At 42.4% G+C, this 13,208-nt stretch overlaps 1 protein-coding gene across 2 annotated transcripts; it reads left to right on the forward strand.

Moving 5' to 3' along the window:
* The first annotated feature begins 49 nt into the window (after positions 1-49).
* Positions 50-12,046, forward strand: LOC128462222 (limbin). 2 transcript variants are annotated; one of them, XM_053447536.1, is made up of 23 exons: positions 50-570; positions 822-921; positions 1,405-1,586; positions 1,703-1,759; positions 1,885-2,071; positions 2,195-2,295; positions 2,405-2,470; positions 2,622-2,756; positions 2,944-3,083; positions 3,276-3,600; positions 3,811-4,050; positions 4,219-4,394; positions 4,989-5,148; positions 5,284-5,460; positions 5,568-5,878; positions 6,014-6,188; positions 7,292-7,435; positions 7,544-7,771; positions 8,069-8,301; positions 8,403-8,490; positions 8,650-8,825; positions 10,845-10,946; positions 11,150-12,046. In XM_053447536.1, the coding sequence occupies exons 1-23, from the start codon at positions 373-375 to the stop codon at positions 11,535-11,537; spliced, it is 4,089 nt and encodes a 1,362-aa protein (XP_053303511.1). In that variant the 5' UTR covers positions 50-372; the 3' UTR covers positions 11,538-12,046. The 2 variants fall into 2 exon arrangements, with proteins under 2 accessions (XP_053303511.1, XP_053303518.1); XM_053447543.1 differs by having other exon boundaries at positions 846-921.
* The last annotated feature ends 1,162 nt before the right edge of the window (positions 12,047-13,208 follow it).

The following is a 13,208-nucleotide window of genomic DNA, read 5'->3' on the forward strand; positions in this document are numbered from 1 at the left end:
TCCATCAACCCCGCGGTTCAACATATCTATTTTTATTTGAAAGTCAAAACCGGAAATCAACTGGTCTACTCCATCGTGCTTAACAGGGCCGGAGGAAATGCCCGTTTTCCCAAAGTTTTGGAAAAAGTTTTTCAGGAGTTGAGCCGCTGCTGTGATTGTGGACGCTGGGTTCTTGTATAAATGGCGCCTGTAGTTTCTCCTGAAATGTTAACAAACTAGCGCTGTGTTGTTTTAATGACAGAGACGCTGTTACAGAGGAGGTTCCTGAGGGAAGAGCTGTAGAAATGTCTCGGTGGGTTTTCACCACCATCTCTGGATGTAGCCGGTTAGCTAGCGGCTCTCCTCGGTGAGAGCGACACAGCATCACTACGAATGCTTCAGGTACATTTAGTCGCGACGACGGCCACGATACTTTCATTTATCTTAAACACACAAGTGTCATGTTCGTCTCCACCTTCTTCACATCACCGCCCGGGTCACGGAGCTGGACACCAGTCCTGCTGCAACGGTACATGTCAGGATGAGTCATGGTGCACAACCCCGCCTCCTCTTCTGTTGGAGAACATGGAGGTGAGTATCTCCAAAACTAGAACCACAACTCTTCCATGTCAACAACCCAGAGCCCTCCTTCTCTCTTCTGATAGAGGAGCAGCCTCCTGCAGCTGCTGCTGCACATCCAACAACCAGAGATAGCATTTATCTTTAATAGGCGTATTCTGTCACCAGGTATATAGAAGAGGCTTCTAGAGGAACCTTTGTGAAAGACTTTCTTTGGCCGTCATTGGGTTGATCTATCTATTTATTATGTTTATGTTTAATAGCATCTGCCTCTTTTCCATGGTCAGAGTTTCTCCAGTCCCCATCTAATGCCACATGACCGTGTTGGGAGAGCTTCAGCGCTGACAATGCTCAGGATGGATGGTTTGTGCCTTTTTCTCAAGATTGTACTTCAGCTGTACAGTTAATTACTAAATGAATGTGTCTGTGAAGATGAGTTTAGTCAAATGTGCCAGAATTGATGGCTGAGTGCACTGTCTGAATGTTGTGTATGTGCAGAGGATCTTTACGAAGATAGAATTGCTATTTATTTATTTGTAGATTCAGCCTCACTACTGTACTTTACTCACAGAGGAAAGCGCTTTACTGAAAGGTTAGAAGACATACATAGTCAATGGCAAAGTTATGGATCTTATGATTAATGTCTAAAGAGAAGGATATTAGATTAGATATTTGAGTTGTGACAGTATGTATGAAAGTGTATCTGTTCCTTTGCTTTGAATCTGCTACTGCTCTTGTTCTCGTTGTTGTTAGGTTTGTAGTGTCCATGTGAGCTGGACACATTTTGGTGCATGACACTTTGAAAAATATTTTATTTACGGACATGTTCAACCCTGTGTCTGACAGGTACAATGAAACTCCAACGGCCAGTGGTGTCTTCTTCAGACGGCCCCCTCTCTTCTTCAGCTCCTGCCGGTCCACGGGGACTCTCCTTTTACTCTTCATTTACTGACATGTCGAACATCTTGCACCTTCGGTTCCGCAGGAGCACACTCACCAGATTCAACCCGGGCCACACTCTGCCTCAGGTGGGTTTCTACTTTATTATTTAGCCATTCTTGATACTGAAGTTTTGAGACTGGTTAATTAAAGGGTTGTCATGATGGAAACAACTAATTGTAAAATGCTTTGAATGGTTCTGCAGGTTCAGAGTGTGGCACCTCCATCTGCATTCGGGGTCAAATTTCACAAGTGTGCTCAGGTACATCATCATATTCTTATTTTACAGCCCGTTTTATCAATGTGTATTTAATTCCTAATATATTTTTGCTCAAGCATCTTTAACATGCAGTGCTCAATTCTCCTCCTCGGACACATGGTCTCTAGGTGAAGCTCGACACTGACCCTCCTCAGCTGACCTTCTTCCTGCTGATTCACAACATGGGTCCAGTCGGTGGTACCAACCTGTCTCAGGTGGCCATCCGGGACTCCCTGTCTGGAATAGTCCTCCTACAAACTGAAGGCAGGGTGGTGGAAAGAGGCTACCAGACATTTGCTATTGATTCCCTGTCTGGTACGTGTGGCTATCACAATGTTGTGAAAGATATAACATTTTAACCCAAACGCTCTTGCCTGAAATTGCTATAACTTTTATTTGTCTCGTAAAATTAGCATATTAATGTTCTTTACTCCCCAGCTGGTTCTCAGATTGTCGTCAACTACACGGCTCACATAAGGAGTCATAAGAGTGAAATACTGGACCTTCCAGCTTTTCTCACTTTTTCTAATGCCTCACAGGTATTTTCTGCACCAACTTTTCCTGTGAAGCATTTGTTTTTAATTTCACAACTTATGCAGAATTATTTTTGGGGTTTTTACCTGACGTTTTGTTTTCATGATTCCACAGAATGACGTCAGTATGTTTGGTCCATTAACAGCTAATCTAACCCTGAAGGTGAACTCCACTGACAGAGTGAGTCGATGGCTCTCACAATGCACCTCTACTGTTCGTCCACTGGAAACACACCTGCAGCTTTGAGCATCGCATGTTTGTTGTTTGAGTGAAGATCATGTTGACAAAACTGAGTTAATGAGAAGTCTGATGTTTGGGCTCTCCGTTTCAGATCTATCCAAACCACGGAGTCCATTTTGCTGGATTTGCTGCAGGGTTCTTTGTCGCTTTGGTTCTGCTGTCACTCGGGTTCCTGGCCATGAACCTGATAGGCCTCAGAACCAGGCTTAATCTTCTTCAGCAAAGGGTATCACAAACATAAAAGTCAAATTTTTTTTAATTGATTGTTATAATCATTTGTTCATCACTGTTTTTATATAAAGAGAGAGTAAAAGCTGCTCTCTAGAAATAATGTTAACATATTTTGTTAGTTGTTTTATGATTAATTTCAGTAATATATATTAATAAGCTGCACATATGTTCTCTTTGCTCAGAGGAAAAGAAGGGATTCAGACCTGGAGTATGCAGACTGCAACATGAGTGAGACAATTAAAGATGAGTCAACATTTGAAGACAAGATGGTTGACATCATGGTGTTAGAGGATCCTCAGAACATGTACCAGGCTTTGGACAAGTGAGTAAACCAGTCAACAGGGATTTTTTTTTTTTACAAAGTCTAATTTCCTTTAATTGTGTAAAAATGTTGAAATTCCCCTTTGAAGGGAATAATGGGAAATACATTTACACATAATATCAAATATATTCTGAACCATAATATAGAATGACCACAGTTTAACTTGTTTACTCTGCATTTCATCCACAAAAGCCTTGAAATGTCGACACTGCTTCGCGCAACCAACAACCTGGAGACCACACGCATTCAGATCTACAAGGATGTGATATCCTCCCTGCTGGGGGGCCTGAGGGCCATGGGGCAGACCACCGCCCAGGCCCAGCAGAGGCTTCTCAGTGTGCTCCATGGACAGCTGCTTGGCATGGAGGGTCGACTGAAGGAGGAGCGCGGGACCCGAATGGCTGCCCTGGCTGGCCAGTGTAACCTGGAGACTCGGGAAGAAATGGAAGCAGAGCACCGCAGGGAAGCAGCTGAGAAAGCCGAGGCCGAGCTGCTGTGTCAACATGCAGAACAACAGGTATTAGTAATGAGGAGCTTTTTAAGGTATTTGTGTTGTTTAGTTTTACTTTTTAATTGGAAAACAGAAAACAAAATTGGCTGGAAAATAATGTATGAAGTAAGAGATAGTAAAACTTGTCAGGGAAGTTGCAGGAGACTTTTTTTACTCCCATTTATTGCTTTTCTTAAATGCAATTACTATAGTGTAAACGCTTTGTGATGTCGGTAGGAAGTCCTCCAGTGCAGTGTCCTGCTCGAGAAGCTGCATAAACGGAGCCAGAGTCGGCTCCAGCGCATCCTGTTGGTCCGACATGAAGAAGCCTCAGCAAAGGTTCAGAGGCAAATCATCGAGTGGCGCCGGGTGGAGCTGCACAAGATCTTCTCTGAGGAGATGGAGGAGGCCACCAGGATGGGCGAGTTGGAGAAAAGCACAGCCATGAGTCTGCAGCATGATTATTTTACCTGTCAGGTAACGAAACTGAAGTCGATTAACGTTCTGCTGACACACGGTTAGAACCATGACCATTTGAATGTCCTCCTCCAATAATGCATTTGGCATTGGTATGTTTCCGATATTTCCACTGGCTGAAGTACTGATGATTTATTAATGTGATAATGTGACGTTTCCTTTGTTCAGGATCAGTTTGAAGAGGTTCTTGATGTCGTCCTTGCCAATCAGCGTTATGTTCTGGCTGAACGCCATGCACAGAGGAAGTTCCTGGTTCACAGCCTCCACAGCCTCAACAGCCTGATTTCTGACACCTTCTCTAGCACCTCCAGCAACTTGGACAGCTGGTTCACTCACATCAGGAGGTCAGTGCTTATTGTAGGACATTCCCGATCTGTTAAAAGTAATCTTCTCAAGCCATATTAACTAACAGTTTCCATATCTGTAATCTTAAAATCAATCTGAAGATACCGACTCCAACTCAAAGTGAAATAGTTAAATATGAGTGAACACATTTGCATTATATAATATTTGAAATGTAAATTTGTACAGGGAAAAGACTTTAAAATTAATAAAATAGTAAATCATTTTTTTTAACATATTCTACATTTCTAGTCTCATGGCTTGATTTTTTTTTATACCAGAATGGAACTCAGTATAGCGCAAGCCTCTGTCAGGGCCAAATCCTACATGTTTGTTAGTTCTTATCGTAGATATAGAACATAAAAAAGATCTCTGAATTATTCACTTTTTTTTAAAAGGGCCTAATGTTGCAATGTCAAAGAAAATATAATTTTATAAATTCTTACCTCCACCAGGTTCAGTGAAAATCCTGAAAACATTTACATCAACCGGCAAACAAACACAAGTGAAATCATAACCCCCTTGGCGGAAACCACAATAAGTTTACTATACTGCAGCCATGTTTCAACTTGGCATGTTCTCTTATTCTCCACTAGAGGGAGCACAGTGCCTGCAGAGCAGATAGACCAGTTGCAGGAAAAGGCCCAGAAAGAGCTGGTGATGGTGAGGCAGAGACTGGACGAGGCGCTGAGTCAAGAGAGAAGAGCCATGCGCTGCAGCCTGATCAAGAAGAGGAGGGAAATCATCACTGAAATGGTGAAGGGATTATACATAATTAGGGTCTTATTTCAAACCTCTATTCATTGTGGATTGATGCAGCAAAACCTGTTGCTCATCTCAGTCCTGAATTAAAATGTTGCTTTTATTCAATCCTGTTCTCCCCTTCTCCAGCTGAGAGTCCACAAACAGAGAGAGAAGGAGCTGTCGGTTCTGTCTAAGCGTCTGGAGCAAAGCATGGAGGTAGCCCAGAACCTGCACTGTTGGCAGAATCTACTGACGGCTCACAGCTTGGAGCTAGCTGAGCTCATCAACAACCTGGATGAGGAGGCTACTGCTGACATCCGCAAGGTGCCTCTCTGACAGTGTACATGTGGCACAATCATGACCTTATCACCCAAAAACTACCACACAAATATGGATTTCCTTTAAATCTCGATCCTCTGTGTGTTCTTCAGGTGACCATGCGTGTGATCCAAGGTGCGATAGCAGAAGTCAAAGCCATCCAGCCTTCTGTCACTCAGGCTCTGCCAACGCCCTTACCTCCGGGGATGCACCTCTCCCTGCTGCAGGTAGAGCCGGAGCAAGTAGCAGGACAGGCACAGGGACAAGGAGCAAGCACTCTCCTGCAGGGCCAGGAGAGGCTGCACCAGGAAGGCAAGGCAGCGCTGCGCACCCTGAGCGGCACTAGGGGAGCTCTGCAGGAAGCCATGGAGAGAGAGCTGCAGGAGCAGAGGGAGATAAGGTCACAATCCAGAGCTTTCTTCAGGTCAGTGATGCTGTGTAATGACATTAGTCAATTTAATCACAGGTTTTTCCACATTTAAAGCGCTCCAACACAGTAATGTAAAGTCAAACTCTGGTTTGGTGATCTGTCATTCTTCTTTCTCCCTCTCTGCCCTAGGTGTTTGTGTTCGTCGCAGCTGACTCTATCTGAAGATGACAGGCTGAGGATGAAACTGGAGTTCCAGAAGTGTCTGTCTGTGATGGACCGATGCCTGGTGCTGCCTCATGCTGTCTCCAAAACCAAACTCCACACTTCTCTGGCAGCTTGGAGAAAGGACAGCGAGAAACAGATGGTAAACGCATAATCACAAAGTCTGGAATTTATTCCTATGTCCAATGTGTAGAGTTACTTTGTGACTCTGGTGACATATTTGGTACAATATTTGAATGACCTGGTAAGTGCTTTAAAAGATGTTGTGCTAAAAGTGTTGAATTGTACAGAATGTTCTGTATGGAAGACGTCTATCAAGTCCTATCTTATTTAATCATTGCAGGGAACACAGTGATATCCCCAAATATTAGGCATGGAAGTTTTCCATTTTTTATTTTCCCTTTATCCCTCATACTCCGTGGTAGTATGGAAGGGTTTTATGGCCAGGCATTACAAATTAGAGGAGGACGATTTTTGTTGTTGTTTGTGTTTTAAAGTTGTGCAATTTAAGGCGTGACTGAGAGCTGTGTGATCCCCGGAGAGCCTCAGGACATTCTCTGGAGCGGTTGTATGTGTGAACTCAAATGTGCATTTGACAGCTTATGGACTTTCTAAAGCCCCCCAATATAGAGTCAGCAGAAAGTTTGAAGGAGCTGATGTGAGTACACAGCAGGAGGTCCTTTGCAGGATTCACCACAAGCGAATCTCCAAAATCCAGAGAGAGTCCAGACCCAGTTCTGCAGACATCCTCCGAAGGTCATGTCTGGAAACAGCTAGTGTTAGAAGTTTGACATTTTGTTAAAGGTTCGACTTTAATCGAACCGTTCGACTTTAATCCTGAAATTTCAAGTTTGTTCTCGACATTTTGGCTTTATTCTCGAAATGTATTTCTTTTTTTATCTTTTTTAATGCATGGCTCTGATACTCAAAAAATATATTTTTCTGTTACTTCTCTTCATAATACAGTTCTGGAGATAATCCAACAAGAGGAGCCCATGTGAATTAAACTACCACAGTAGATAACAGTGCATTTAATGTTTTCTCGTATGAATAAGAAATGGAGAATAGCAACCACCAGTGCAAACCACACTGTGCTCAGCCTCAGTTGTGTTGCTGCTGGATGAGAGCACATTGTTATTCAGAAATAATAGAGGACTCCACAGAGTGGTTTCATTTTTAATCACATCACAGCGGTGTGGTTAGAGTCACTTCCCAACCACCTTATGTATATGTGGTCTTTTGCAGACAAATATGCAGTCCAAGGGGAAAAGCAGCAAGGCCAGACAGAAAACAGACGAATCCGACCTGCTGCATTTCCAGAAAAGGCTCGAGGACAGGATGCAGCTGTTTGTGGAAGAGAAGGAGATGGAGAGCACTGTCATGAATAAGGTGAAGAGGAGGGCACTCAAGCTGATGTTACTCCAGTTACATTGACAGCAAGTAATTTCTAAGTGCAGCAAGTGTTTTAAGTGGACTCATCAATTGTAATGTTGGCAGGTGTTGGAGGAGATGCAGAGGGAGAGAGAGAAGGAACTCCGCTCTCAGGCGGACAACCTGACGATTCAAATGGCTGCCATCCACTTCCTGAAGGCTGAGAGGAGGACCAAAGTCCTGGAGACCTGCAGAGCCATGCTCACCCTGCACGGACTGCTCATCCAGCAGCTCAGAGAGAGGAAGAGTCTGGAGAGCCAAGACATGGCCCAGAGTATACAGAGCCACTGCATGGTAGGCAATGCTGGACTCATGGTTAAGGCCTGTGTTTTACCATTATATGTTTAAAAGTCTGCTTGGGCTTTTGAGGTGTATAATAAGGTTCAGGCTACTGGCTAGTGCATGCCCGTACGCAACTGGTTACGTGGGATTCGTTTTTCAGGTGTGTTAGTATAGACGGGGAATAATACGGATTAGCAGCCAAAAATCCTCATGTAGAATTTGAAGATTCGTCTTTTCAAACCAAAAGGGGTAGCAGTATGGATATACACTCAGACTTTTATAGGATGGATAACCTGCCTCTTACTACAGGGCCTCGAGGAAGCAGAGCAGCAGCTTCAGAGGGAGAAGACCGAGTTGGACGGCCTAGAGATGTTTCCTATCAGAGTCGAGTCAAATAAAACCTGCAGAGACGACTCTGAAGACAGCGAGGAGGACATCAAGGAAGACGAAGTGTTTCAGCTGCAGCAGGACTGCAGGATGACAACCATCCTTCAGGAGGCGCTCTACAAGTGTGATGAGGTCATCACACTGTTGTCTGAGCGGTGAGCTGTCACATCAATGTTATCTCAGAAGTAATGAGGAATTTTGTGGGTGGACACAGGCCATTAAATTTGACTGTGTTGAAACTCTCTGGTGTTTTCAGTTTGCAAGAAAGAACTGCCAACTATCAAGCCATGGAAGATTTGAAAGAACAAATGGAGCTCAAGAGACTTTATGGAAACTGTGACCAGGTCGGGTTTTATTCAAGTCTGTTTTTCCAGTAATATTATGAATACAAACATATCAGTGGCCTGAGAAAATACAGTGACATCCTCACTTCTGTGTGCACGCCAGTGGAAGTAGAGGAAATCTGTATTTATGATGGCTCTGTGCCCTGCTCTTCATTTCAGGATCTGGAGTTTGCATCTCAGTTGGTGAAGCAGAGTCAGGTGTCTGCCGAAGTTCTCCTAGAGGCCCTGCGCCTCCTCCTCCCCACGCTGCCTGAAAGCGAGCTCCTCTCCATCTCTGATGTCCTCTGCCCTAAACAGCACCATGCGTCATTGTTGGCAGAGCAAGAAAATGTGGGGTAAGAACCAGGTTTGTTTTTTATTCTCTGGCAAACATTCTTGAAAATGTCTAATTTTACATAGTGTGGAGTCCAAAAAGGTAAATGTGTTCAAAACGTGATAATAACAGTGAATATACAGTGGGATCTAAAAGAGTTTTGGCATCCCATTGAATATTTGATTAGTGGCGTGTCTTTTCTGCTTATTTATTTCCACGAATAAACTGTGGAGCATCCTAAGAAATAGGAATGATAATATCTACCCAGAGATAGACTCATGCTTGACCAATAAAGTGTTTTGAAAGAAGAGTGCACAAATTCAACAAATTGTCGTTGTCGAAAACACTAAATCAATACTTAACCATTTATTGCGCCAGCAGAGAACTGTATCAGGATTCACTGGCATGTAAATCGTGGCAGGACTTTGTTTGGTTCATAAAAAGTCTTGGTCCTCGTTAGTTTACGTTATTTTTGAAGACATTCATCAATTAAACTGTGAGTACCCACACAATGTACAAGTTAAGTATCAAAATACAGCTCTTTTACTGAAAAGGGGCTGAATGGATATACTTTATTTATTTAACATTATCATACAAAAACTGTTTGTCTCTTCCATCTGGCAAAAGCTTTTGTTTCCCTCTTTTTAAAGAAAAAAAAAGAAGAATAGAACTACTTGTAATCGAGTGAAAACATTTTTGTCTCCAGTTTGTAGCCAGAGTCTCAGCAGTTCTGTGGTTAAACAAAGTAGTTTTGCATGTGAAGTCACTGATTTTAAAGAAAGCTGTTCAGTTTCCACAGCAGCTGGCTGAAGCACAGCCATCTGCGAGCATTATCTTCAATTGAAATAAATGTTGTCTGAACACAGTTCCACAAGAGCCGTTCTCCCTGAGCCAAGATGGAAGGAAAAGGGATTTGACTCAACATTTAATTCCCCTCTCTTCCTGATACACTGGAACACTCATGTGTTGCTCCTGCTGAGTTTGGAGTTCAAAAGAATAATGTCTCATGCATGAGGTCTCTTTGGATCAGAGCTGTGTGGCCCAAGGACGGGGGAATGAAAATTCTCTGTTTGGAGCAATATTCAAGACTTTCTTTCTCAATGTTATTTGTTTCTGCTTCGTTTTGTTTGTAGAAAATCATCTACCCGTACACTAAGTTGCAACTGTTCAACTAACATTTAATTTAGGATCTGACTGGTCAAGGTTAAATGAGCTGAACTGATCTTCTCTTAACAATCCCTTCATTGAACTCTTCATTTCAAACAGTCATTTAGCTACTGATTTGAACTGCATTCATAAAAAATGCAAGCATGCAGCCATCTTTTTCGTGCTGTTGACAAAAATAAACATAATCTTCGTGTCCTTTGCTTAGTTGGACATAAAAATGAAAATGGCAGGTCTGATTCATCAAAAGAAACGTCTACCTTCAAGATTCCCAACAATTATTTTCATCCGCTCCTCTTCTTATTCCTCGTGCTTCATGGTGTTTCTGGCACGCTTCCAGTTTGTTGTGGTATGTTCCCTCAGTTGGACCATTCAGTGTACTTCATCTAAATGTTAGAATGTGTCCAGAAATACATGTTGCATTTAGTCCATTTGTAACTAATCAAAAATCAGGAGCTCAAACATTATCTATCTCTCCTGACCAAAGTCTGCTTTTACTTCTTTTACAAATGTACACAGTGGAATCAGTAGAGTGGTAAGTGGTTATTATACAGGTGATGAAATGTAAAATTAGGGATATGATTAACTGTTACTCTCCATTGCACATGATTTTTAAGCAACACAGTTTTACTCTGCGTAGACAATCTTGAATATTTATCCCTATAAAAAATGACCCTGTATTTTTTATTGTTTTGACAAGCCTGAGTTGTACTAATGAGAGGTAGTAACATATTTGACTTCACAATTCTCTGTCTATAGAGTAATAAAACGTTTTTACAGTGTATCGGATAGGGGATCACTCAGTGTTATTAATCAAAAGTGGCTTTGTGCACAGCAACTGAATCCTAATTACCAGCCTCTTAATCTTTCTGACCAGGTGTGCTGTGGGTTCTAATCGCCTTATTTCTGTCAAACTGAGAGAAGACGTGGTGCATGGAAATATGTCGACCACGCTGTGCTGCCCGGTGGAGAGAGAGAGGTGAGTTGTCTGACTTGTGCTACCAGCTGGCTTGTAAATATTGTTTGTAGTTCAGTGGTCACCAGCATCATAGACAGATCCTTTTTATTAAAGTGAAATGCGCAGTTCATCATGGCTGGGCTTCGGTGACCACATGCATGAGGTAAGCACTCAAACACTCCAGTTCCACTAACAACACAGCTTTTGTCCTCCACATCCCACAGGCTCCAGGAAAAGAGGCAAAGTCTGATGGAAAAACTGCTGCCCTCATCTCACCTTTTGCCTCCGAGAGATGTGGAACCAGAGACAGGAAAGAGGGACAGTTTCACTGAAACACAACCGCGTGATTGTAAATCAACCGTGACTGAAAACATGGTTACACAGAGGCAGAGGGACGCTGCTAAAGGGAAAGTTGGGGCCACAGTGAATGAAACATTAAACAGCTCAGCCTCAGCCAGCTGTGCGCTGGACGTCCCGGGGACAGGAGGGAGGCTGTTTGTGTTCCGGGATCCACCTGAAGCTCGTGACTGTGGAAATGTCTCCAAGAGAAAAAGGAAGAGGAATTTCCTCAATCTGAAGAAAGGTTCAGTGGCCCCGACAAACCTATTGTGACATTTACAAATATTCCTTTGCAAGCTTTTTATAATGATTTTACTTTATGATGATACTTAAATACAACGTAATTCATAAAGTTTTCTATGTAGCAAATACAGAGCATTTTTTGTCACATGTATTTAGCATGTAGCTTTTCAAGTAAAGGCAGCTGACTGTTTCCAGTTATTCCTTTTCCTTCTCAATTCCTCAGATTGTAATAAGCAGGTTGATTTGCAAGGTCAAAAGTAAGTGGTTGACTCACCGGTTATTAGTCTTCCATAGCCAGGGCCGGCCCTGGCAATGTTGGCGCCCTAGGCAAGATTTAAAAATGGCGCCCCCCGAACATACACACGCAAACTGTGATGCATCCCCAATAACTTTTGAACTGTATACAGATGCACACACAGGCAGACAAATTTGATATAATACATAATAAAAAATATAAAAAGAGTCTTGTACTGATAAGCATATCATGTCATGTCGACACAAATAAACATGAATGATGTCCACAATCGGGTGGATTCTTACCTCTATATTGTTCTTTCTTCTCCTCCTCTACTTTGCGGTGCTTTCTGAATTGTGCACCTGATAATTTAATCATTTTTGATTCATCTTTGACTCTAACACCGCAGCGTGTACGTCAGGGACACACCTGAGGCGGAAGCCCACATTCTGTGTGAGCCGCCGCCTGACTGCTCACACAGGGAGCCATCCAGGAGGATGTTTTAGATGCTGGCTTGCCTGTCCACGGAGCCACGGGTGGTGACATCAGCAAATGTCCCTACTATGCTGCACAAATGAGTAGGTTTGTATAAATCTCTTTGTATGCATCATGATGCTATGAGGAACTGTTGTGAGGTGAAATGAAACTCCCTTTTTTTTTTCTGTTCATGCTGAAATAAAGTGGATTCATAAATAAAGTCTGACGTTTTCGATCACATCTTTATAAAACACCTCATTAGCTTCACACTACAAACCCTATGGGGGGATGTCTTTTGAGGGAAGATTCCAGATTCATTCACTAGACTGGCACTCAGTAGAGCTCAGCAGAGCCGTATAGGTTCATCTCTGATCCATGCAGCTTCCTTCTACCAAGTTTTGTGGTTATGGTCCAGTAGTTTATTACATAAACCTGTTGACTGACAAATCAGAGGTGAAACATAACCTCCTTAGCAGAGGTAATAAAACCTCCCCCCATTTATCAAGGACATGTCACCAACATTAATAATTATTAGAAACACAACAGGAAATTAAAAGTAGAATGAAATGTTTCGAGAATATCTATATAGTTGACGGGTAATTTTCTGTTGGTTGACTTATCAATTCATTTATTAAAAGCTAATTTCCCCCTGCTACTTAGTCTATAGGGTTTTAATATTGTGTTTTATTTACATTGTATATATTAGTTTATTTTTGTCGTGCACTGATTGATGGTTGTACATCAAATTGCCCTTGAAGGATATTAAAGATTTTCTTTTATGGACAACTTTAGTTAATCACAAGCTGCACAAACCAATCAAGAGCAGCAGACCCCCAGCAGAGGGCAGCCTTAGGACATCACATGGAAACGCCTTACAAAGACTGTGATTCTTGTAAGGTGTCCGAAGACAAGGTTAGAAAACTACTGGGATATTCTCTAACAATAGAGCATCATTTAGAGCATGTTAAATTTTCCACTATCTAAAAATC

The sequence above is a fragment of the Pleuronectes platessa genome, chromosome 2 (assembly GCF_947347685.1).
Source record: "Pleuronectes platessa chromosome 2, fPlePla1.1, whole genome shotgun sequence".
Classification (NCBI taxonomy): Eukaryota; Metazoa; Chordata; class Actinopteri; order Pleuronectiformes; family Pleuronectidae; genus Pleuronectes; species Pleuronectes platessa.